We start from the raw sequence: 26,472 nt of genomic DNA, 5'->3' as shown, positions 1-26,472 counted from the left end.
GACTAAGGCAAGTATGTGACAAGAAGCGAGTACAAGACTGAGCACAATGAAACAAGAATTCATTGCCAGTGGAATGAGTAAGAAATAAGTCTGGAGCCATATAGGAAAACTTTGCATGCCATCCAATGGGGTCTGGCATGTATTATGAATACAACAGTGACCACTGAAGTCTATTGCCCTATAATATTGATTAAGTGGCATAATGAGTGGTTAGTACAGGGACAGCTGAGTGTGGAGAGGCATGGCCAATCATTCAGCCAGATGAGGACTCTGCTCTGTCCTTTGCCCTGTGAATTGACTGAGCTGTAGAGTGAGATTTGAGGACACAGGAAGAGGGAAATGCTCACAGGCACAGTAACTGCCCCCCTTATGGAGTGGAAAACCTGCCACTGAACAGAATGCAGTTGGCTTTGTTGTGCCTGACGAAGAAAAGGAAGGGATGGTCTGCATAGAATCTTGCCGGTACAACACCACAGTAGCTGATGGCCATGTCCATGTCTGAGGCAGCTGCGGCCTCGGTCCCTTCCTCATTCACCTCCAGAAAACTTCTGTGCACAATGTTGGTCAGAAACAGCTCTTTCCTGACTGACATTGAGGGAAAGTCAGCTTTGTCCCTTGAAAGGCATCAGCTATTCCCAAACGCTGAAGCACAGGGGCCATGTCATAGCCCTCATCCAGGTGAAATCTTGGAAGGAAAACCTCCAAGGCAGTGCTCCTCATCCAGGATGGCTTGGTCCAGGCTATGAATTCCTCAAAAGTGAGGTTTTTTTTCCTCCTGAAAGACCAGAGTTTGCCTTTAGGATTCATACTTCAGCACATATAAATATGCACACAGAACATTCACGTGCCTTTCCTCCTCCTATAGGTGGGTGCTGATGGTCACACAGGACTAGAGGCACCTTTACCTGCCAGGAGGGTTGTGAGATCTTGCCCACGTGCTGTTACACATGTGGCTTCCATACCAAGCAGGGCCATCTCCAACCACCTAGAGGCACCGAGACCAGGCTGCCCTCCCCTTCCCAGGACTCCTGAGGGGCGTGCTCTCATCCCGACAAGAGTCAATGCCCAGCTGACTGTGCACTTGGTTCTTTTCACTCTGCTGATTTTTTTCTATTTTTTAAAAATATTTTTTTCAAATTAATTTCAGGGAGGAAGGGAGAGGGAGAGAGAGATAGAGACATCAATGATGAGAGAGAATCATTGATAGGCTGCCTCCTACACACCCTATACTGGGGATGCAGCCCACAACCTGGGCATGTGCTCTGACCTGGAATGGAACCTTGACATCCTGGTTCATAGGTTGACGCTCAACCACTGAGTCACACCAGTTGGGAATGTGCTTATTCTTGAAGATGAGAAGCCATTGCTGCGAAGCAACAAGATTGACAAATAAAGGGCACACCAGAGGGAAAGGTCAGCTCAGGGGATCTGCATCCTTGTGGAGAAGCAGCTTCACAGGAGAGGGACACAGGCAGAGCCAAGGACTGCAGCCCCCAACACTCAGCCCTCAGGACACAGGACATGGCCCGCCCAGGTGCTGGGCAGAGCCTATTGGCAGCAGTGGATCCTCTCAACCAAGGACCTAAGGGCGGGGGCGGGGGGAGGGGGGATGAGAGCCAGTGGGGAATGTTCCTGACCCTCTGCCCTGAGCGCTGGCTCCGCCCTCCTCACCTCCCCCTCCTTAAGTTAATGCCTGAGCTTGTTCCCACCCACTGATTCAGGTTCTGAATCAAGACAAGGCCTTACTCTTTACAATGTACCCCTAACAACAATGATCAGGTCACTGATAAGGACCCAGTTAAAGTGGGCTCATCGCACAAGGCGATGTGCTAAGCTTGTCCGTGGATTACCCCCACTTCATCCTCATCAGAACCCTCAGGCAGATGTTCTTGTTATGCCCGGTTCAGAGAGGAGAAAAGGGGAGCCCCTGAGGTAATAATTGGGAGAGGTCATACTGGAGAAGTGGGTCTTGAGTAGCAGGTAGAGTCCAAAGCCCCCTGCTGCACACCGTGCTCCACAGCCTGTGGCCTCCGTCACCAGCTTAAAAGGCAGACACAGCTGGTGAGAGCTCTGTCCTGTGAGGAAGGGCACGGGGCGGGGAGGGGGGGTGTCCCTGGCTCACCTCACCTGGCTGAGGTCCACCTTGTGTTTAGGCAGCAGAATGAGCATGCTCAGCTCCTCGCCCCCAGAGGGCAGCTCCAGCACCCGGGCCTTCGCCTCCTTATGTAGGCGAGGTGGCCTCCTGGAACATCATCTGCTCGGGCCTCTGCTCCTCCAGAGGGGAACAAACAGAGGAGCCTGGAGGGAAAGCACAGGTGGAAAAGGCAGTAACCTTCCCAGACGAGCGCAGACTCCAGGAGAGGGCTTAGCAGCCGTGGTGGAAACAATATCCCTGCTCCAGGGAGCACTTCGGAAAGTCCCCGCTCCTTCCGTCCTGATGGCACGACATCTGCTATGAGCAGGTGTGGCAGCCCCATGAGGAGATGTGTAATTCAGCAAGATCAGTGCGATACTCTGCATTTTCCAGAGGAACAAGCCAGATTTTCTTTGTGTGAAATATGCTCTGCAAATGTATTTAAGAAAACATGTGATCAAAGGATTCTATCTAGTTAGAAAAAGGGCTTCTGAAAAAGTGGGATATAACTTCTAGTTTCACATCAGTGTGACTGCAATATAGGTGGACCTGCCCTGTCAGAAAATAGTCTCTTAGCCAGAACCCAGAACCAGATGTGTCTTCATGCATTTACATTCAATTTTCCAACTCTGATACTCTACTACCGGGAGGTGATTTCTGTTATTGAAAGGTATATGCATGCAGAAGTTAGTGGCAGTATTAGACTTATTAAACTGAATTTTTAAAGTTGCTATAGACCACCCACTATAAAAATTAACATAGTTTCTAAAGTCAATGCTAGAAAGTTTTCCACTCCTAGCTTTGCAACAAGAGAGCTGATTATTTAAAGTACACCTTATCCAAAAAAGGTAAAAGAGGGGGATATTATCTGTACACATTTCCAATTTTCTGAAATGGTATTTTGCAGGGATTTCAGGATTGGAAAACTATTTCAATGTCTGCCCTTATTGAGGTTATATCTCAATGCAAGACTAAAGTCTTAGTTGTTTTAATAGTAGCAATTTATAAATAATTTACAATTAATTAACAGCATGCCAAGTCTATACTTAAGTTTTAAAATACATGATTTAATAAATATGTTTTCACATTCACTCCCTCTATACCTCCAATGCACACAAGTATCATATTTCCTTAACACCTGTGTGTTGTTGTTTTTTGCTTTCTATTTAACAACTTGCACATTAAGAAACATCTTAAGTTTCCAGAAACAGGTGGCAGCAATGAATGTATAAAAATTGACAGAGACAATAGGATGAGGAATGAAATGTAAAAAAACTATTGTTTCTGTTAGTTCTTTTTACTGAGTTTAAAATTCCATTCAGAAATGTGTTGTTTTTGACTGTTTTAACCAATCATTCATGCTTTCACAAAATTAAAATTTTCCATTCAATTTTTTCATCAAACTGGCAGGATTTTTGAAACCTTCCCTACCTGGCTTATTTTAAAAGGCATTTTCTTTGTGCATGTTTTCTGGAAGGTCCATTGCATCTTCCTTTGAAGTACATGGCGTGGACAAGAAGCAGCCTGGTCTCTTTTTTAATAGAGTTGTCTGGTAACAGGTTAGGAATTTTACCTTTTGGGAAAAGGAAAGAATATATCCAGTTGATTTTTATGAAGGCATGATGAATAAACCCTGATAACATTTATTGGCAGGTACTTTATTATTAGTCAAAAGCCGAACATTCTTTTCCATATTTGCATTGTTACTTTCAGAAATGGAAAACAATGCATATGAGATGCATTCATGATCACCAGTGCTCCAGGAACATCCACAGAGTTGATGGCGGTGAAAGTCTTCTGCATCACTCAAGGAAAAACACTGCCCCAGCGGGGAGAACAAGGAAGCAAGAACTGAGAGGTGGGCTGGAGGGGCCTTGGTTGTCACACTTGGTTAAATGGAGGCTTTTATCTAATTCCCCAAAGAGCAGTCCAGGGCCTCTCTCCAGTGAAGGCAGTGGTGATGGAGCCCAAGGGCACGACTCAGGGAAGATTTGACCATCAGTCTCCTTGCTACAGAGATGATGGATTCATGCAGCCTGTGAGAGATACTGACCAAGTATGTTTCAGTGTAAGTTAAAAAAGAGAAAATGGGGCCTAAGGGTTTCTTCAGATATTTACATCAGTCAAATAAATTCCTGAGAGAATGGACAAAAGTTACTCTCTGTTGTTGAAAACCTGAGCATGGGATTGGAACCTTGACGAGTGGATAAAGTTCAAATATGCCACGCAGCCCAGTCCATCAACATTACTCTGACCACCTGAAACAGTAGTAAAATCAGAGGAGCAGGAAGAGGAGGGAAGAAGGGAGAAGGGGGTGAGGATGAGGAGAAGGGAGAAGAGCAGGACTGGGAGGATGAGAGAGAGGAGGAGGGGAAGGAGGAAGAAGAGGTGAAGGAAGAGGAGAAGCGAAGGAGGAGGAGGTGCGGGTGGTGCATGGGTGCTGACCTTCACTCATCTTTGACACCAGGTGTTGATATGACTCCTGGACCCTTCTGCAGCTTCGACAAAGTGAGGCTGCTCCAGCTCAGCGTGATAGAACTGAAGACAGGACTCCTAAAAGGTCTTTGGAGACAAAAGTGTGTAACGAGGCTGCATCCCTAAAGAAAATATCAGCAAGTCTCCAAAAGAATCTGAATATTTCATCTTTTTATGAAAAGCAGCCTACATCTCATTGGGCTTGATATGAAAATATCAGAATTAATAAATGGGTAAGCACTAAGCCATGAATGGCCAGAAATAGATAAATGCATTTTTTTGGAACTAGTCACATTTTAAACAACTCAAGGTACACTTAGAGAACTATGAATTTTTTAAAACTATGTTTACCATAAGTTTCTAGGGTTTCCTCTCAGACTCTATATTTTGAATACACCTTTTCTTGTTCTGCTGATTCAACTTACTGAGAGGAATTCAAATGTCTTTTCTCCAACGAGCCTGCTGGCCAATCAGAGCGGGAACTGAGAGCCAGGACTGTTCACTTCCACAAGAAGGACCTGGAAACCCACATGAATGTCCTTCTCTGCGCTCAAGGAGAGTGCCTCTGGAAACATAACTTTAAATGATCGATATTCTCTTATTGGTCTCAAAATGCTTCACAAAATTTTCCTTTAAAGGACATAGCTTACATTTACTGCGTATTTAATACATGCTACAGAAATACCACCTCGTTGGGTGGAGGGAAGCATCAGAGGGGAAAAGACAGAGAAAGAAAGGGAGGGGAGGTGGGATGAAGAGAGAACACAGGAAAGGGGAATAAAGGAGTTGGGTTTTCTCTTCTCCCTTCTTCCCTCCTCAATTGATCTATTTTGTTAGAACATGAGCAACAGGAAAAAAGAAAAGAATGAGAGGGGTCCAGAAAGAGGTTCTTTTTAAATCTTGCATCCCAGGAAAAGCATAAGTATGCACTAAGTAGAAGAAAACATAGCCCTGAATTTTACCCTCAAAAATGCAATTAAAGTGTTAAAAAAATTGAAGAGAAATGGCCAAAATACAGTAGTTGTGGGAAAGACTGTGAGCCTCTGAGAGCTTAATCGGAATCCAAAGCTGATTCTGGATTCCCATCCGTGGTCTCCTGGGGCACTGGAGGGTCAGGAGCTCTGGTGTGGAAACCAGAAGGCTGGGTGCTCTAACCACTCCTGTGAGGCTCTCCGCCTGGTTCGCCTAAAACACAGGAAACCTCACTAGGTTTAAAGGACACCATAAACCTGCGCTCCTGCGTCCCATGCACCGGAAGGGATTTAAATGAGTGATTGCACTGAAGAGGATTCTCAAGGAGAAGGACCTCATATGGAAACAGAGTCCCACTGGCCAACAGTCTACAGTGAAGGTGTGTGCATGGCCAGGAGCTCAGCTATGATGCCAGCTTGTAGGACTTGCCTCAGGCACCAGTTCCTGCCCCCCCCCCCCTTATAAAGCCCCAGGGAACAAACAGAAAGGAAACCTTCATCATTTCCAGATGTTTACTGAGTATTTGTTAAACTCACCTAACTAGCAGTTAGGACATCAGTATGTGTAATAGGTACATGGTTTTCGCCATCTTTGCATATTTCTGTTTACACCTGAGCTAGGAGGGCAAGTTGGCATATCAGTGACTTGAAGTAGACATTAATCTATCCTTCCTTACCAAAGAAAAGCATAGTTCACAGTCTTTTATTCCAGAAATGAGATTAGATCTCAGCTGCTTAATGATTTCATTATCATTTTTTAAATGAAGACAACGTCATAGGAAAAGTTTTGATCATTTTACCAGGTTATTAATGGGAAACTTTTCCTAAAAATCTGAGGTACGGAGACACCATCCCTGCTCTTTGCATCTTCCCCCTGAGGCGTGAGGCTGGGAGACAGCAGAGCAGAACACCTGAGAACTCAGGCAGCCGGTCCCTGGCCACAGAGAGGCAGTTGACCTGGGCAATCTGGGCAGCGGTGTTCCCTTGTGCCCCCGGGAGGACCAGGCCAGGGCCCAGGAGAGGCTGGCAGGAGAAAAGAGCCAGTTGAGAGAAGGGTTGTCTTCACACAGCATCTTGAAAAGGCGGAGGGCAAAGGTGCCATTTGCTTCAGAAACAGCATCCATGATGCAGGATCTGCAGCCAGAGAATGAAGACAAGGTGGCTTCAATACCCCACAGTGGTATGGCCCTGACATGCGTCAATTTTGAAGTGTATTTTTAAAATAAATTTTAAAGCTCATGCATATTTCAGTGAAAGGAAAATCCATTTACTGTTCCTCTCCATCCCCAAAGTAAGCCCTAACTTTACGGTAATGGGCTAAGTATGGCAGTGGCAGCAGATCAAACTGCTAAGCTCAAAGCTCCTTTAGTGAACTGGCTTCTACTCCACCTGGAACAGCCCCCTGCTGCCGCCCCAGGCTGCCCCCTGAAGCCTGCCAACCCCACAGGGCACCCCTCAGCCCTGAAAACACTCTACAGAGCCCTGACCCCTGTTCCCAGGTAGATGGCTCAAGCACCATATGCTCAGGGGGCACTGATTCCTCCCCAGAGAAAGTGTCCCTTTGTTCTGCCCCCTGTCCCAGCCTGGCCCCCCAGTCTTGGCCATGATTCCTTCCTGCCTGGGCTCACAGTGTGGTCTGGCCAGGCTCCAAGCTCAGAAAGGAGGACCCGTGGGGTGAGTGTGCGCTGATGAATGAGTTCGGATGTAACAGCAGTGCTTGGATTTGTGAGTGGAAACTGGCTATTTAGCACAGAGACGAGGTGGGGCGGACATCATTCTGAGGGTCCCGGAACACAGAGGAGATGTGAGAAAGTGGCGGCAGAAGGAACAGGGCTCTATACGGGGTGACCCCTAACAAAGGGGAGGCGACGTGCATGGAAGAGGCACCTGGAGAGCAGACAGAGACCCCGGAGGAGGGGTTAGTGAGGGGCAATCAAAGGACTGAGCAGCAGGCTGCGTGGGGCAACCAGGCCAGCAACGGGGGATAGTTAGGAATGACCAGGCTGGTAGGGGGGGCAGTGAGGGGCAACAATGCTGGCAGATAGGGGCAGTGAGGGGCGATCTGGCTGGTGGAAGGGTGCAGTTAGGCGACCAGGTCAGTGGGGGGGAGGGGCAGTAAAGGATGACCAGGCCGGTGGAAGGGGCAGTTGGGGGTGACCAGGCCTGCGGAAGGGGGAGTTGGGGGTGACCAGGCCATCAGGGGGGCATTTAGGGGTGATCAGGCAGTTAGGCAGGTGAGCAGTTAGGAGCCAGTGGTCCCGGATTGTGAGAGGGATGTCCGACTGGGATCAGGCCTAAACTGGCAGTTGGACATCCCCGGAGGGGTCCTGGATTGGAGAGGGTCCAGGCTGGGCTGAGGGGGACATCCCTTCCCCTCCCGTGCAGGAATTTCATGCACTGGGCCTCTAGTCTAATATTATTGTACAGATATGTGCCACCTACCTTTGGGATATGGTTTAAGAAACATGTTGTTAGGCAAGTTTGTGGTAGTGCAAACATCATAAAGTGCACTTACACAAACCTAGACAGTACAGTCCACTCTAGACCTGGGCAATGTGGGATAGCCTATTGTTCCTAGGCGAAAACTCTGTACAGCATGTTACTGTAAAAAACATGAGATTAAGTCCAGCACAAGAGAAAATGATTCCATCAAGAAGCACAATAAACACAAAGTGTAGGAGGCTGCTGCCACTGTAACATCCCATACTGTTTTACAGCACATTGCTCTTTCATAAATAGAAAAATTACCCAGTCTAAAATAATGATAAAAGTTATAATATAATAACTACATTTGCTATCATTATCAAATATCATGTACTGTGCATAATTGTATATGCTATACTTTTCTATGGCTGGCAGTGCAGTAGGTTTGTTTACACCAGCGTCACCACAAACACATAAGTAATGCCTTGCACTATAGTGTTATGGTGGCTACAACATCACCAGGCAATAGGAAATTCTCAGCTCCATTATGATCTTGTGGGACCACCATGGTGGATGCACTCTGTTGTTGACCAAAATGTCATTAAGCAGCTAGTGATTGTAATTGTACTTTTATTCTCTTCGCAGAAAATGCAAGGACTCCAGAAATTTTACCTCTATTTTTCTTCCCCAACATCAATGGTATCATTTATTTTATTGTTGTGTATGTTTGAAATTCTGCAGACATTATTACTATTGTTTTATATGGTCAATATTTATTTAAATTTATATTTAAACTAGAGGCCTGGTGCATGAAAATTCATGCACTGGAGGGGGTGGCCCTCAGCCCAGCCTGCCCCCTCTCACAGTTCGGGAGACCTTAGGGATGGGAGGTGACCCAGCGATCAGGGGAAGGTGACGCCCCATCACACCTTTGCTGCTGCCGCCACTGCCAGCAGCGCAATCCTCAGCCTGCCCTGGTTACCTGAGCCTCGGGCTGCCCTGGGCAGCTTGGTAGCCACCATTGGAGGCTTATCTGCACCTTGGGCCAACCCTGGGAGCTGGGCGGCTGAGGGTAATGGGGAACTCTGAAGGCAGGCAGTGCGGAGCGGCTGGGCTGCATGCCTGCCATCCTGGCGGGGCTGAGGGGACTGGGCGCTACCATCTTGTGGCTGTGGGCACTGCCATCTTTGAGGGCGGGGCAGTAAATTAGCATATTCCCTCCTTATTGGCTGTGGGCGCTTCCATTTTTGAGGGTGGGACAGTCAATTAGCATCCCACTTATCTTTGATTATGTGCTAAATAGTTTAGTTTAAAAAGCTGATTATAAAAATAACTAGTGGCCCGGTGCACAGATTCATACACATTGAAAGGAAAATAATTAGAATAAATATTTTAATATTGGTATTTGCCCTTTCTCCCTCAGCACCTGGGAGCCTGGTGTTAATCCTGCCTCCCACCACCTCAGCTGGTCGCACCTGCCTTGGCCTGGTTCCTCCCACTCACCTGCTCCACCATCCCACCATGGTCCCGCTCTTGCTCACGTTGAGGCCCATCTGGGCAGTAGCCCCTCCACTACTGCCAGCTGCCATGTTCCATGTTTCTCCCTAGTGGTCAGCGCACAGCATAGCGAGTGGTCAAACTCTCAGTCTCCTGGTCAAACCACCAAAGGAGGGGACAATTTGCATATTAGACTTTTATTATGTAGGATTTGAGGTTTATGGGTAATCTTCCCCTAGGGATGATTTTGTTTGCTTCTTCTATATGCCTCTGGATAGTAGCAAACCAGAATAGATGTAATCCAATTCGAGGGACTGGAATTTGGGGGACTGTCCAAGGACTTACGTCAGGGCTACATTCTGAGCTGCTTTAATCATACTCCTAGAGTGTAGTTCTTATGTTGCCAAATGAAAGCACAGGGTCACAATGGGGTCCCCATACTTACAGGCCAAATTTCTGCCTGCCTGGCCTTGATCATCATCAAAATCCCTGCTTCATGCCCTCTTTACCTCTGTTGGGTTGGGAAATGGTCCTGGAGGAAAAATGGCCCCAGTTTCCATAGTCACCAATTTACCCCGGATTGCTGGGTACTTCTTCATAGTCATGGCCGATCCCCTGCCTTTGGACGCATGCTTGCTTGGTTTGGTTTTTTTGTTGTGTTTAAAAGTCTCAGTTACCTAGTTCACCATTACAGTAAAGAATTAGATGTTCTCCACATAAAATATTTATTGAATTCTAGTTTCTGCTCTGAAATTTACTAGTTGTTTTAACCTTCAATAATTTATTTATATTACATGAGCCTGTTCTCTCATATATAAAAAGAAGAATTTGAGCAGAGTTGCATGGGACCAGGCAGTTCAGTTTCTACCTGATTAGCACAATTTACTCTAAATCACGGAGTAGATTTTATCATAAGAGCCCAAAGAGAAGGATTACAGAATGCAGTGACTTGCTTTTCTTGTTTTTCCTATACCTAAGAGAACCTTGAATGTTGTAGAAGACAATATTTTAAGAAAAAAAGGAAGGAAAGCTTGTCAACAGATTTGCTAAAATCTTTTTCTTTCATGGAGTCACTGACTATCATCATGGATGTCAGTATTGTCAGTCCAAGAACCCCATTAGTCCTGTCTTTTCTGGGATCAGATAGAAAGAAGAGGACTGAGAACAGTCTGGCTAGCAGAATCTTAGGAAACCTTATTAGCCAGCCCACCAGCTTTGTGGGAGCAAGAAAATGCAGCATTTCAATCCCCATTCCAAGGAGTGCATTTGACTAAGGTTTATAATGATCACAGAGCCCCTCCCCCATCCAGCATTGCATAAAGCCATCCCATTGCTATCACAGTCTGGACTAGATGATGGAAATCAGGAGCCCTTACAGAAAACACACAAGAAGCTGGTAACAGTGTGATCTTTGCACCCCCTCTTGCTTAACAGTCTCTCCTACTACACTTTCCTTTTTGTAGTTTCATGGCATCTTTTAAGATAAGACACTTCTTCACTCCTTGTGATCCCACACAAACTACAAACCAGGTGGATAAAAGAAAATAAGCTCTTTACTAGTTTGAAATCAGAGGGGCTATAATAGAATACTAATCCTGTAGGAGAAAGGGTCAGAAACACTGTAGAAAGAAGGATCAGAAACACTGGCCAAGGCAAATTTATCTTCATAATCCAACCCTTAATTGGGCTGCTCTCCTTTATTTCAATTGAATGTCTGTTTTTAAGCCTCCCTTCAACAATGAATGTCTCTCTATCATAGCTTCCAGAAGTCCATCTATGAAATAAATTACAGTATTGTCATTTTTCTCATGGCTATCAAGAGAGTACAGCAGTTTCTTAGTTTACTACACTACCAAGCATCTACATATCTGCTTGGTGCATTCAAAAGCAATCACTGAATTTTTCAATATAAAGAAAGGAAAATAGACACCTATGCCAAAGTTAATGCGTATAAACAGCCAACAGGGCTGACATTACAAAGGAAGTTAGAGATTTCATGCGGAAGATATATGAAAACTATCACCATTGAAAGGGCCAGTGATAAAGCTCTGAGCTTGGCCTTGATTTCCACAGTTTCTATGGGGAAGAAAGTCTGCCTAAGAACAGGATGTTAGTTGAGGGATTGTGTCGAATGAAAAAAATGAATGGATGGTCGGCCACAAAATTTTCCACTGGCATAAGCGAGCAACCCATGCCAATTGCAAATGTTGTAGCTGAGGCCTCTGTGCCCTCCTCATTTACTTCCAAAAAAGATTGGTGTATAATTTTTGATACAAAAAGATCTCTGGCTCTTGACATGCCAGACAGATCAGCCCTGGTAGTAAAGAGATCCTCTATACCCAGGCTGGCCAGGTGAGAGTTGAGGTTGTAGCTCTCTTCCAGCTTGAACCTGGGCAGGTAGACATTGACTTCAGTGGAACTCAGATTCTCAGGTTTGGTCCACTCATGCAGTTTTTCCAAGGTCAATTGTTCTTCGATCTGAAATGAGAATGGGCAAAAGAAGAGGTGAGAACTACTTCACATAAGCAAGGTAATAAACATTATTTATATAAATGGACTCATGTTATCAGTTGCTAATTAGTTTCTGTCATGTTTTGTGCCAAAATAGATTCCATTTTGAGGATTTCATTTCTTTTCAGTAATTGGTGGTAATAGAACAGAGCTGTGTTCCAAGCCATCAAGGGCTCAAGTAACAGGGACTTTGGACATTACATGCTTCAACTACCCACCCATCCACCCACCCACCCATCCATCAACCCAGGCTTTCCTAAACCCCTACCACACTGGATTACTGTGATAGGCCATGATGGCTGTTATTCCTTTAACTGGTTGATCGGTACAAGGTAAAATTCAAAAGTTTTCTTCTATTCTGAACCCTACTGATCACTGTGGTTTTCTGTGAACTCACTGTGCTGAAGTAATCTCTAATACATTTAGCTTGTGGGTAAAAAAAGAAAAGGGACTAGTTCCTCATCTAAAATTGGGAGAGGGTTAATAATAGTACCCACCTTATAGCATTGTTGTGAGCATTAAATGATTTAATGTGACACAGTAAGTGCCACAAGAATGTCAGCTATTATCATTAGCATATTACTACTACTATTGGACTAGAATGGACCCATCATTCCACTTGTTCTACTGATGCTGATTATGTCTTTTATGAGGCTGGAGAATTTCTCTTTATAATCAGAGAAGAGACAAATATGAAAATACAATTAAAAGAAGGAACATACTGATTTTAATACAGACTTTATACATGCAAATAATTAATATTGGACCTCTTCCTGATAACAGTTTGGTTAGGGAGAGGGTAGAGAAAAACCACACAGCAGGCTAGAGACACTAAAGAAAACCATAATCTTCACAGTTTTGCCTAGTCCTAGTCTGACAAAAAATGTCTTCGCCTTTAACTGAAATAAAATAAAACATCATACAGAGTTCATATGAGAAAATAGGCTGAGCTTTCTTATGGGCCTTTTCTACCATGTAGCTCTTAGAAATTTAATTCACAATCTATATGAATTTATGATGAGAATGAGCAGTATAATAGTAGGATGTCATAGTATAAGATGAAGGTACCTACTATAAATGTTTGGGAATTTTAATTTTCATAAATTTGTTTCAATAAAACAATTCTAATTTTACTGCACTTTTCCTCTAAAGCTCATTTAAGAACATTTCTGTGAGCTGCCACTGACATGTTAAATTTAACATAGATCCTTAGATGTCACCCACCACTGACAGTCGCTGAAAAGTTCATCTTAGGGCTTCAGAGTAGCAAACATTGATGGGCTACTACCACACAACATACACACAGGCAGCACCGCTGGGTCAGACGGAAACATGAAGCATGAGCGTGGGAGCCGTTACCTTCTTCAGACCCGTGGCCTCGTCCTCGATGTCATCTGGCAGCAGGATGACCATGCTGAGCTCCCTGCCCTGGTAAGGCAGCTCCAGCACCCGGCACTTAAGGTCCTCGATGTAGCCAAATGGGAATTTGCTCTTCTGATACATCATTTTCACTGTTTTTGTGTCTTTCTGAACAGTCGAAAAAACCAAGACACTCACATTATCATCTGTGTTCTCTTAGAGCAAAGAGCAATTTTGTAATTACATCATCTCACCTTATTCAATCTGAAAGGTGTATCGGTTGTGGCCTTTTGACTGAATTTCTCCTGCCAGTTTCCTTTGAAATAGATGGCATTAACTAGCACAAGTTTAGTCATATTATCAACCACGCCTGCAGCCAACAATTCTGGAATTTTCCCTAAAGAAATAAAGTAAGTTTTTTTTTTAAAAAAATTCACATATCAGTATTCCAATTTTGAATTGTATTGTAATGCAATACAAATTGATACCTTTTATTTAATTCCCATTAATGTATTAAGTTAAGGAAGCCCTTCCAGTGTGTTTCAACTGTAAATAAACCAACTAAAGGGTTTAAAAGCTGAAAACAGGAAATCTTCTCTGCATTATATGATAAACAATGAGCCTTCTTTGTGAATGGCCATTCTGTGGCAGGCATAAACAATATTTCTTAATGAAAATGATTTTTAAGTAAGTCATTTCTTCAAAGCCTCCAGGTGGAAGCTGCTCTCACAGACAGTATTTTAACAGAAATCCGAAGGTGAGGACAGTTAGTCCTCGGAAACACCAGTTCCCCTGTGACCACAGCATGGCCATGACGAACGCCTTGGATGGGAGACAGGTGTTGGGTAAGTGCCTGGCCTCAGACCTTGATGAGGTTAGAGAGAGATGTGGTGGAGAAACAGCTGAGATGGAGCCACCCCGACAGCTTAGATAAGACATTTGCCAAAATACTATGGTCACAGGAGTTTGTGTCACAAGTATGAGAATACTAGAGGCCCCAGGTATGAAAATCATGCAAGGTGCTTGGCCCCTGCTGCTATGGCTGCCTAGGTCCCCACTGCCACAGCTTCGCCCAGAAGGTTTCCAGAAGGTCGCCTGGTCTAATTAGCATATTATGCTTTTATTATTACAGACTAGAGGCCGGTGCACCAAATTCTGTTCCTCAGTCTGGCCTGCGCCATCTCGAAGTCCAGGAGCCCTCGAGGGATGTGCGATTGCCAGCTTAGGGACCCCCAACTTTCCATGGGGAGTGGGCCTAAGCCATCAGTCAGACATCCCTATCGCTGCTTTGGAGGCGGGAGAAGCTCCCACTACCGCCACTGCACTCACCAACTGTGAGCCTAGCTTCTGGCTGAGTGGTGCTCCCCCTGTGGGAGCTCAATGACCACCAAGGGGCAGCTCCTGCTTTGAATGGGATCGGGCCAAAACTGGCTCTCTGACATCCTCCAAGGGGTCCCGAATTGTGAGAGGGCATAGGCCAAGCGGATGGATCCCACCAATGCACAATTGGGGCTGGGGAGGGATGCAGGAGGTTGGCCAGCCAGGAAGGGACTGGGGGAGGCTGCCAGGGTGTATCTTCCCTGTCACCCTCTGTCCCAATCAGCTGGACCCCAGCTGCAAGGTAAACAACCTGTCAGAGTATCTGCCCTCTGGTGGTCAGTGCACATCAGTCAGTGAGTGGTTGAGTGGCCTTAGCATATCATTAGCATATTACACTTGGATTGGTTGAATAGAAGACTGACTGGATGACCAGACATTTTGCATATTAGGCTTTTATTATATAGGATTCTTTTCCATAATTTGGCCAAAATGGATTTTCCTCAAAGCTTTATCCTTTTTATCCTACATTCAATGTTAGTTTTAATTTTAAAATGTGGTTTTGTGAATTTATGGGGAAAATATTTAGCTGCTTCAGTGAATGCATGTTGAAGTTCCCACTTTGAGGAATTTCCACATTTAAAAGCTGTCTGGCTCTGGGCAGTGGCAGAGGTTAGCCCCAGCGAGAAGGTGAGGGCAGAGGAAAAGGGCAGGGAATCATCTGCAGGCTGGGAAAGTGGAAGAAGGAAAAGAATGGCCAGTGTGTCCTAAATGACTACATTCGGCCCACTCTCTTACCTTCAGTCTGCCCTTTGACCCACGTGTTTATCATCTTTCTTGCATCTTCAGAGGCTCGCTGAAAATCTACACTGGCCAGTTCAGCTCCATACATTTTCTGGGTTGAAGCTAAGAACTCCTGTTTAAAATTAAAAAAGGTAAAAAAAACAAACACCCATGAATAACTTCTACTACATACAGAAATGGGTTTCTAAAATCCTTAAAAGCATTAGAAATTGCCCTAGAAGACATAAATTTCATTGTAACAAAAAAATTTTAACTCTTATACTTTTTGCATTATGGTAAAAAACACATAACATTAAATTTACCACCTTAATCGTTTTAAGTGTACAGTTCAGTAGTTTTGGTGTTGCATAAAATTTACCAATTCTTTTCTAACCTTTGGCTAACATTTTCAGAAATAAGTATACACTGATTGTTCTGGGGAGTGAATTATGGAATGCACTCTTGCTTTAGTAAAACAGCCAGGGTCAATCTGTTCCTGTGAAGACTATCAAATGAAATCGAATCTCTAATGGGGACACTGCCATATGTGTAAATTCTGTATTGTTTCTGAATGTTTATAAAAATAAAAACTGACGTCTGTGACTTGATTGTGCTGGAAAATGTCTGCACTGCTTCGTGAGTTTTAGAATGTGAAAGTAAAGTACTCACAGGGAGGATCTCATAGGTTTTCTCTCCATATAACCTGTTAGCAAGTTTCAGAATATAGGAAGCTCTGGGATGGTTGATATCAGCAATCAGACTCTGGAAACTGGAATGAATCTCCTTAACCGCATCGAACTGAAGAGTCTAAAATAGAGAAAACATTCTTTCTGCAGCCATTTATTTTGAAATGGATTCCTTGACATTTGCTTCTATCAAATTAAATCAATGTTTATATTACTAATTATCAATAATCCCAGCCCAATACTTTATTAAAATTTCATTGGAGAAAAAAGAATAGAGAATCTAAAATGTATACTTTGTGAGACACAATTACATTATAAGCTCTTTTTATATCAATGTTTTTATAATTTTAGTCCCATGAACGTAAGTGGTTAATAGGCTAAATATTTACCTGTGTCTGCTTTTTCTCCAAAGAAAACAATAACTGGTATATTCATATATAAGTTCTGTATCAAAGAGAGTTTTACAGAAAGTTCTCAGAAATAAACAGTAAAATTGAGAATCATCCCCTATGTGGGAACACAAAGATATTACAGAATTGAGGGGATTTAAAACTATATCATCAGAATCAGTAACTTAAAAATAACATCTATAAACTTAACATTCAGCAAAAGTTTAATTTTCATGTTACAAATCAAGAATCCCTTTATGGTTTTATGAGTCCTGGGCTGGATCCTTATTTTACACACAAAGAATAAACCTACACAATGTACAAAGCCCAGTTACTCACCAAGATAGGGAATGCTTGCACAGTTGCTGTGATAGATCTGCTTTAATGGAAAAGCAGGGGAACCCTTAAAACTATTTTTTGCAGAGGTAATACAGTCCCTGGATAAACCTCAAAATAGAAGCTGACATTACCCCGCAAGAAGCAACTAACCATTATTACCGGGGGTAAAATAAAAAGTGGGTTTTGGAAAATATAGAAGTGCTTTCATGTCTGCAGTGGTAACGACCATTGGTTGTTCATAAAATGCGGAAATAAAAGATTTGGAGCTGGAACAGATGGATAAACTTGAATCCAAGGCTGGACCTTCCCCAGTTACTGGCACCTTGTACTCTTTCCCCTACTTCAAGGAGAGCGGGAGTTCCCGGCTCAGAATTCAACAAAGACCACACAGCACAGTGGTGCGGCCCACACCCAGGAAGGCCAGGTGGAAGGCCAGGCGTCACTGCTTCTTCTCGCCGTGACAGGGACCTGCCTTACCACCCAGGGCTTGGCCCAGTCCCTGCAGCGGCCATACCTCACTTCTTTCCTCTCCTTCGGACCCTCCTACCCACACAGGCACTTGTGCCAGGCACCGGGCTAGGCCTCAGCAGTATATAATCCCACGGTGGCCTGTTCCCTCAAAAAGGCAACACCGCCAACCTCTCCACTCGGTGCGTTCCCTGTGTGACTTTGTGCTGAAAGGTAACATTACACAGCAGGCCTTTATTAATGAGTAGCGGGTTGCATGCAAAGCAGAAACTGGAAAATCTGAATGGAGAGGAGATGCCTTCAAAGATTTGCCCACTGCAACAGAAGCAGCCCACCACCGGGGCTTTCACAGCTTTCTTCACTGCTGTATCCTCAGCCAAACAAAAAACAGGGCCTGGCACATGTATGTGCTCAGTAAGGACTCAATCATGAGTGAAAGCCTGCATGTAAGTGAGCTGTTCTTGGGGCTTTTCTGGAAGTCAGGCCTCGTCGTGTGTAGCTGTGGAACACACAAGTACAGTGTTTAAAACACCTGTAAGAGCTCAAAGGCACGCCTTCTCAGCAGGGACTCACAGGGAACCCAGGCTCCTGTTGTTAGTTCCTGCTGACCTTGGACATCTGTGCCGCGGTCGTGCCTCTGGCCCCCAGGAAGACCATGGCCAGCGCCGAGGAAATGCTTATGGGGGAGATGAAGATGTTCCCGGAGGGGTTGTTGTCCTTCAGGGTGCGGAAGAGGTCCACTGCGAACCGGGTGTTGGCCAAGCTCAGCTGCTCCATGGTGAGGCTACGACACAGGACACAGGCCTAGCACACAGCAAATTAGGCAATGACAGGTCTGCAAGCCTTCCCTGTCCTAAAACACCCGGACACTTGTACTTCCTTTTCTTTTTCCAGGAGGGCAAGAGCACTGTCTCATGAGCTCACAGGTGGGAACCGGACCAGGACCCATCAGAGACCCGGGACAGGACCCAGGGATCCTGGAGGGCTCTGACTTGCAGACTCAGCAGCCAGGACTGGGCCTTTCCTACTCAGCAGGGGAGCACACGCATTTCCCACCCTTTACCCGAAATGATAATTTTCTACTAGAAAATCATAGCTACCCACTCCGCATTAAAGCAAATTTCAGCAAAGTGATCAATTTTCCTCATTTTCAAGATTCAGTTGCTAATGTTTAGAGAGGTGAAGTGTCCCAAGTCTCAAGGCTGGTATAGGAAGTGAGAGATTGGAAACCCAGCACAGGCCTTAGGGTCGGGGTGCAGCCCACCAGGAGCAGGGGACAAGCATCCTCTCTGACACCCTCAGGTGCTGGTGACTGGCCTTCCTCCTCAGCCCAGAAGCCTGCTTACCAATCCTGACTTGTCTCACAGCTTGTTTCCACAGAGATGGGCAAGGAAGGATAGTTGTGCTGGCTGCTTCCCTGTAAGAAATACATTCAGGTATGACTGTTGTTATTGGAAAGTAACCTCTAGGATCACATTGGCCTCCCCTCCCTCCCTCCATACCTCCCTTCCTCCCTTCCTCCCTCCCTCCCTTCTTCCCTACCTCCACAGATATGCCTCCAGGGCTGCCTAAAAACTGTCACAAACTGCTCAGGGAGGCAGGGAGTTGGGAAAGAAATAAAAATATGATCTCAGACTTGGCTCTGGCTTCCACAGAAGGCAGCGTCCAGTCCATTGCAGGTCAGCTGGCCTCCAGCCCCAGATTAGGGGGTTGGGTGGGGATGTTTCAGGTGTCCTCTCCAGCTCAGATGAGCAGTGCAGGCAGCAAGACCAGCGAAAGGGCAGGGGCTGCGGGTACCCAGCCCACCAAAGGCCAGGGCTGAGCCAGGAGTAGGCAGCTGGCAGATCCCAGCCCTGGGCAGCCCCCACTGGCTCAGTCTCACTTCCCTAATGGGCCTGGTGCCTGGCCCTCACCCTTTGCTCACTGGTGCCTGGGAGGGGCTCAGGATCTGAAGATGCCTGCAGTGCAAGCACCGCCCTTATGTAGTCACTGAGGTGGGTGCTGCCAGGGAGGAGCTTGGGAGCTGACAATGCCCACAGTGCAAGCTTTCCCTGAAGTGAGTCAGCTCTGGGCCTGCGGGAAGAGGACAAGGGCAGCGCTGGGGGGCAGGGTGCTGGGAAGGAGAGGGTGGGGCAGCAGGGCCAGCACAGCAGGAGTCTGGGCACTGCCAGTAGAAGCCTGCATGAGGGTGGACTTCTCAGGAAATGAGCACCTTTTTGAGTCTACGGAACTCAGATCTCTGGCAAGGACCTGATGGCCTAGTTCTTGTCTAAGTGTGAATCACTGAGAGGACATAATGTATCACCTCTTAGAGGGCAAACTAGCCCCTCTGAATCTCATCTGTATACTCCAAATTGGTTTTGTTTTTCTGTGCTTTGTTTTTGTTTTGTGAGGTGGGGAGGGACCTCCAGTATAAGATAAAACAGTCCTGTCAGCTGATGGTCATCGGTGCCAGTTCAGTGCCACCAGGAATCCCCAATTTAGGGTGCAGTGAAGAAGGAAACTTTATTCAGTGCAAACAGTTCAATTGTGATGCAGCTCAGTTACTAGTATGAAGCAGCAGGTGGCAAGGTGGCCCTCTGTGGCTAGCAAGCTCTGCTCTGCTCTGCTCTGCTCCACCTGCTCCATTCCATCTCCCTCTTCCTGTTTCTCCAGGAAACAATCTTGGGTGGAAAGAGAAAGTGTGCTCCCAGAGCCAGAAAGAAGCTGGCTTAGAGAGAAGTCCCCACCCCTGGTCTCTGATTGGTCCATCCTCATGCAAGACAAGACTCCAAGTCCTCAAAGTTTGATTGTCCAAAAAGCACTGTCCTGATTGGTCAGAATGGAGCTGCTCTGATTGGTTATATGCTGATAAGGATATAAGTGCACATTTCCAAATGAATGGGGAAAGCCTCAGTCTTAAAGACTGAAATATATTCTAGGGACTCCTTTCTAAGGGCTGGCTCAGATGCAGGAGCACAGTGCAGGCAGGCAGTTCAGTGCAGTCTTCTCCTTGAAGTGCCCTCCTGGTGAGCCCCCTCCTCCCGTAGAAATGGCTGCAAGGGTCTGTCTTATCAATTTGAGTCGATTTAGCCAAAAGGAGTCCCTCTTGGCAGGTACCTGCTTTCTCAGGGTCCCCAGTTCCAACCAACAGCCTTGATGTCACTGTCTTTAGAAACCAACATGGATGTGGCCCCAGTGTTCTCCTCACAGTGATGGCCACACCACTATTTCTGTGGCCGTTTGTTTGTTTCCCACTTTAAATGTCTGGGAATGTGACTTCACCAAAATTCATAGTGGTTGAGGGTCTGAAATATTTCTGCATTCATGAAACTTGTCCCCTGTTTTCTTACAAATTTCAACATGAAACAGCAACAAAGAAAAAGTCCTATTTTGTGTGTGTGTGTGTGTGTGTGTGTGTGTGTTAGTATGGACAATATAGTGTGAAAGGGATGGTAGATTTTTGTTTGTTTGTTTTTTACTCTGAGAACTTGTTTATCATGAGAAGAGTCAAGGAAGGTCCATTAATGAGTGATAAAAATATCTCCATAGATTTTCTTTTAAGCAGGAAGAGTTCAATAGTGAAGATTTTAGACTGATTTACAGCTTATTAAATAAAGAAACCAACACTCACTGAAAGCCCTTATTGCTAAATTCTAGTGGTTTGATCAAACCTGTGAGCTCTCCGCCATTTCTCACAGAACCAGAGCTCCGCTCACCGGCTTCTACAAAGAGGTCAGTGTGGGAAAGTCAAGACAGAGAGGCTGCACTGAGAAGCTGTTAAATTAAAACCTGAGACACGTTAATTGAAGAAAAAGTTTTCTGAATTTTATTTTTTCTCCTGGGTTGTTGTATTTGGTTTAAATAGAAAACAAAGCCATTTCCGAAGTCAATGTGTATACTGTATATAAGGTTCAGACAAAATTGATCATTATACATCAATCAATCAATACATTTACTGTCTAGAGTTTCTGTCTCTGAATTTGCCTGCCCTAGGAACCTGATATACATAGAATCATCCAGTGTTTACCTTTTTGTAACAGACTTACTTCACTTAGCAAAATACGCTCAAGTTTCATCCATGTAGTAGCATATGTCAAAAATTCCTTCATTTTTAAGGTGGAATAATGTTCCATTGTATGTATAAACCACATTTTGTTCATCCATTCATCCATCCATGGACACTGAGTTGCTTCTACTTCTTGGCTATTGTGACTAATGCTGCTATGGCCGTAGCCAGTGTGGCTCAGTTGGTTGAGCATCATCCCATGCACTATGATGTTGTCAGTTGAATTCCAAGTCAGAGCACATGCCTAGGTTTCAGGCTTGATCCCCAGCAGGGAGCCTGCAGGAGGCAGTCAATCAATGATTATTTCTCATTATTGATATTTTTATCTCTGTCTCCTTCTTCCTTCTCCCTGAAATCAATAAAAAAAATAAATAAAGTCAAATCAACCTAATCTACCTAATAAAAGAGTAACATGCTAATTGACCATACCTTCACAATGCTCACCAGCCAATCAGGAGTATGCAAATTAACCCAACAAAGATGGCAGGTTAATTTGCATACACAGACGTGAGTGGCCAGGGATGGGGCAGGACCCTTGCATTGTCACCATGGCGACGACGCAGGCATTCCGCACCACCCCAGATGCTCCTGGCCTCTGGGCAGCATGGGAAGAAAGAAAGGCGGCTCCAGGCTGGAATAGAAAGGCTGCTCCGGCCAGAGCAAAGGCCCATTCTTGCACGAATCTTCATTCGTGCATTGGGCCACTAGTCAATTAAATAAAACACCAAAGGGAAACAAGCTGTAGAGGCTCTAAAGGAAGTATTGTCTAAAACTCCTGCTCTGGGACATCCAAGTTATAAACTTCCCTCCTTCCTTTTCACACATGAAAGTAAAGGAAATGCTTTACGAGTTCTAATTCAGAAACATGGAGATCATCATAGACCTATAGGGTATTATAGTCAGCAACTACATTCAGTAGGAAAAGGCTCCATCCCTGTAAAAGGGTGATCTCTACTACAGCTGTGTTACATAAACAGACAGATGTTTTGATGGGCTCTCCTTTAACTATTTATGTTCCTCATTCTGTCAAATCTTCACTGAACTCTCATTATACTCAACACTTCTCTATTAGTTGATTGACTTCTCATAAAATGATCCTACTTTCTACATGTTATATTGTTTTAACTCAGTGTAATTGCATTAACCCTACAAAAATTTGTTACCCTCTTTACCAAAAAAAGACACCCAGAATTGTATTTAATTTACTAACCACTTTCTTGTTCTTAGGAATTATTTTCAGGAAGCTCCTATTGATAATACTGATTTACTTTGGTTCACAGATAAACCTTATCTGAAAAATAAAGAGTAACATTAGCTTATGACTTTGGAATGTTATGCAAACAGTGAGGCTTCTTAACTTCCTCAGGACAGTCCATAAAAAATGGAAAACTAGTTGCAGAATTTTTAAATAGCACACAATAACCAAAACAATTGACATTGATCAAATCCCCAGGATATTCTAAAGTTACCACCATGAAAGCAAAAGGAAATCATTTTGCAAATGCTGCAGCTAAGCAGGCAGCATTGAACAGTCAAGTTATCCAAACCTAAGAAAGTTCTTTACTTTCCATTAATTACTAGTAAACAAAAAAAAAAGACTATCTTTTCTATTTTCAATAGACAGCTATAAAAAAATACTATGGCAACAAAAAGGGGGCATCTTTGACCCAGACAGACAGATATGACTGAGAACTAATCAGAAATCTTTTTTACCTCTAGAGTCCCAATTCCCTGTACTTCAACTTGTTTATGAGCTAACACATTAGGGTCCAGAAAAGATGATTTCATGGAGTAAACAATATTACTGGAAGCCTTCTCCTTCTGTAGCTCATAAAGTGCACAACAGATGTTCTAACTGTCCAAAATGTAACCCAGAAAGCCACTCCATGGATCCCAAGGACATTTCCTACTTCTTTTAGGTCCATTTGTAGTATGGCAACTGGATTTTATCCCAATGCCATTTCAGGAATACAAATATATACACTGAGTGGCCAGATTATTATGATCTCTGAATGCATAATAATCTGGCCACTCAGTGTATATCCTATATAATAAAAGGCTAATATGCAAATTGTCCCCTCGACCAGGAGTTCGACCAGCAGGCAGTCCAGCCAACCACCCATGTCCCCTCTCCCTGGCCAGGCTGGCTGGACCCCATCCATGCACGAATTCATGCACCGGGCCCACTGTTGCATTCCTGTTGCAGGAAGTTTCCTGCAATAGGGCTTCCTGCTGCACTCTACCCCACCCCGCCTCCGCTTCTCCCTTTTCCGCCAGCCCCGCCTCCGCTCCTCCCTTCTCCTCCAATCCGCTTCCTTGCTTCTCCGAAGCTTTGCTCCCTTCTGCAGCTCTTGGCTTCTTTCTACGCTGTCTTGATATGCAAATTAACTGCCATCTTGATTGGGGTAATTTGCATACTCTCCCTGATTGGCTGGTGGGCATGGCTTTGGCATAGCGAAGGTGTGGTCAATTTGCGTATTTGTCTATTATTACGTAGGATATATATATATATATATATATATATATATATATATATATATATATCATTATACCTAATTATAGAAAAACATGTAAATTGACCATACCTCTGCTACGCCCACAGCCAATCAGTGTGAGTATGCAAATTGACCCAACAAAGATGGAGGTTAATTTGCATAAGTAGGCACCCAGCAGCTTGGATCCCGGGAACTTTCTCAGCACCCAGGTCACTCCGAGGTAGGCCCCCCATGGGTCCTGAGCAACCTGGGAAGGGCCTGAGCCAGGGGGCTCCTGGGCAGGCACAGAGCTGGGCAATTGGAGGGAGCTGGGAGTCCCCTGCTCAGGCCCCAAGCCCTGGCCAGAGGCTTGGGGCCTGGGCAGGGGCAGAGCCAGAGATTGGAGGGAGCTGGGGGGCCCCTGCCTAGGCCCAGGTCCTTTATGCCTTGGCAGAGGCGGAGCTGGAGATCAGAGGCCATTGGTGTGAACTACAGAGGAAACACCTTTTCTGACCGCTCATTGGCTAAACTCCCTGTATGCCACTGGTAATATTCTTAGTAACTTGGGTATAAGATCTAGGTTTTTTCCACCACACTCCTGGAGAAAAAAACGAAGGTCTGCTGCTAGAGGGCTAAGAAATGTCATATCCTGCCCTAGCCAGTTTGGCTCAGTGGATAATGCCTAGGCTTGCCAACCGCAGGGTCTGGGTTCGATTCTGATCAAGGGCATGTACCTAGGTTGCAGGCTCCTTCCTGGCTGGGGCCCAGGTCATGGCTCATGCAGGAGGCAACCAATCAAAGTGTTCCTCTCACTTTGATGTTTCTCTCTGTCTCTCCCTTTCTCTTCCACATTCTCTAAAAGTCAATGGAAACATATCCTCAGGTGAGGATAAAAAAAGAAATAAAGAAATGTCATATCCTATGAAAGACACATCTTGAAAATGCCTAAAGAAAGTTGTCATTTTTTTCTTGGTGAAGGGACTGGAATTTGTGTTGATGAAAACACCTTGGTGGCTGCGGTGACTGGCAGTGACTGCAGCAGCGGGGTGATGGGGCTGGTGCCTTCCCCTGATCAGCCTGGTCACCTCAGTAGGACATCCCCTGAGGTTTCCCAGTATGTGAGAGGGGGCAGGCTGGGCTGAGGGACCGCCCCCCCCTCCCAGTGCACGAATTTCGTGCACCAGGCCCCTAGTGTGTGTGTGTGTGTGTGTGTGTGTGTGTATACATATATATACACACACACACAGACACACTGAGTGGCCAGATTATTATGCGTTCAAAGATCATAATAATCTGGCCACTCAGTGTATATTAGTGATGATTTGTTTGTTTTCTCACAGGGTTAAGGCATTCCTTGCAGGGGAGCAACAGCCTTAACGGTTGGTAAATTGCTATAAGTAAAAATAATTCCCAATGAGGAATTTCCTCTGAATTACATAGTGACTGAGAGACCTGGGCAAATAATAAAATCCATGTGTACATATGGGCTATACTACAGCCTTTCCATTGTGCTTGTCATCCCCAGTGTTCTGGACTGGGTAACATAGCTAAAAGTATAAACAAAATTCAAGTAGCCAAAATTTCAGAAGCCTTTAATCTCCCTCCTGGGTGAGCTTCTTTGGAATTCTGCCAACTACATCAAGTAAATGTCAAAGTAAGAAACATTCAAACCTGTAAAGAATTTCTGTCAGCCAAACTGTCAGTAATTGCCTGGAAGCAAAATCTCAAGGGACTGAGACAATGGTCCAGAGAATGGCAGTTTTGCCCCTTATTTTATACACTAGGGGCCCAGTGCACAAAATTCGTGCACTGGGGGTCAGGGGTCCCTCAGCCCAACCTTCCCCCTCTCACATACTGGGAGCCCTTAGGGGTTGTCCTACTGACGGCTTAGGCCTGTGCCCCAAGGGGAGCGGGCCTAAGCAGCAGTCTGGCCTCCCTTTGTGGGAGGCAACCAGGCTGATCAGGGGAAGGCACCAGCCCCATCACCCCACTGCTGCAGCCACTGCCAGTCACCGCAGCCACCAAGGTGTTTTCATCAACACGGACTCCAGTCCCTTCACCACATTTTCAAGATGTGTCTTTCATAGGATATGCATTTCTTTATTTATTTTTTATCCTCACCTGAGGATATGTTTCCATTGACTTTTAGAGAATGTGGAAGAGAAAGGGAAAGACAGAGAGAAACATCAAAGTGAGAGGAACACTTTGATTGGTTGCCTCCTGCATGAGCCCTGATCTGGGCCCCAGCCAGGAAGGAGCCTGCAACCTAGGTACATGCCCTTGATCAGAATCGAACCCAGACCCTGCTGTCTGCAGGTCGAGGCATTATCCACTGAGTCAAACTGGCTAGGGCAGGATATGACATTTCTTAGCCCTCCAGCAGCGGACCTTCATTTTTTTCTCCAGAAGTGTGGTGGAAAAACCCTAGATCACCTTTTTGGATTCTTATTACCCAAGTTACTAAGAATATTACCAGTGGCATACAGGAAGCTTAGCCAATGTGCAGTCATAAAAGGTGTTTCCTCTATAGTTCACACCAATCGAGGGCTGGGCCCTGCCCAGGCCTAAAGCCTCTAGCTGAAGCTTTAGGCCTGGGC

At 45.1% G+C, this 26,472-nt stretch overlaps 1 protein-coding gene and 1 pseudogene across 2 annotated transcripts; both read right to left on the bottom strand.

Moving 5' to 3' along the window:
- Positions 1-367: 367 nt before the first annotated feature.
- Positions 368-6,704, bottom strand: LOC129150352 (serpin B9-like; annotated as a pseudogene).
- Positions 6,705-11,577: 4,873 nt separating this feature from the next.
- LOC129150245 (leukocyte elastase inhibitor-like) lies at positions 11,578-19,291 on the bottom strand. Of its 2 annotated transcripts, XM_054720975.1 has the most exons (8): positions 19,267-19,291; positions 18,700-18,770; positions 17,963-18,137; positions 16,141-16,278; positions 15,487-15,604; positions 13,626-13,768; positions 13,372-13,539; positions 11,578-11,979 (listed from the first exon to the last, which is right to left on the bottom strand). In XM_054720975.1, the coding sequence occupies exons 3-8, from the start codon at positions 18,128-18,130 to the stop codon at positions 11,578-11,580; spliced, it is 1,137 nt and encodes a 378-aa protein (XP_054576950.1). In that variant the 5' UTR covers positions 18,131-18,137; positions 18,700-18,770; positions 19,267-19,291. The 2 variants fall into 2 exon arrangements, with proteins under 2 accessions (XP_054576950.1, XP_054576949.1); XM_054720974.1 differs by lacking the exon at positions 19,267-19,291 and having other exon boundaries at positions 17,963-18,157; positions 18,700-18,763.
- Positions 19,292-26,472: the final 7,181 nt, after the last annotated feature.

The sequence above is a fragment of the Eptesicus fuscus genome, chromosome 9 (assembly GCF_027574615.1).
Source record: "Eptesicus fuscus isolate TK198812 chromosome 9, DD_ASM_mEF_20220401, whole genome shotgun sequence".
NCBI lineage: Eukaryota > Metazoa > Chordata > Mammalia > Chiroptera > Vespertilionidae > Eptesicus > Eptesicus fuscus.
This window is presented reverse-complemented; position numbering and strand designations above follow the sequence as displayed.

What these genes read in the sequence shown, in the direction of transcription:
- LOC129150245 (XM_054720975.1), bottom strand. Translation starts at nt 18,130, where the DNA reads ATGGAGCAGCTGAGCTTGGCCAACACCCGGTTCGCAGTGGACCTCTTC. An exon ending in AAACCTATGAGATCCTCCCT is followed by an intron (nt 15,605 to 16,140) that starts GTGAGTACTTTA and finishes AATTTTAAACAG; the next exon opens with GAGTTCTTAGCTTCAACCCA. An exon ending in AGGCCACGGGTCTGAAGAAG is followed by an intron (nt 11,980 to 13,371) that starts GTAACGGCTCCC and finishes TTCTCATTTCAG; the next exon opens with ATCGAAGAACAATTGACCTT.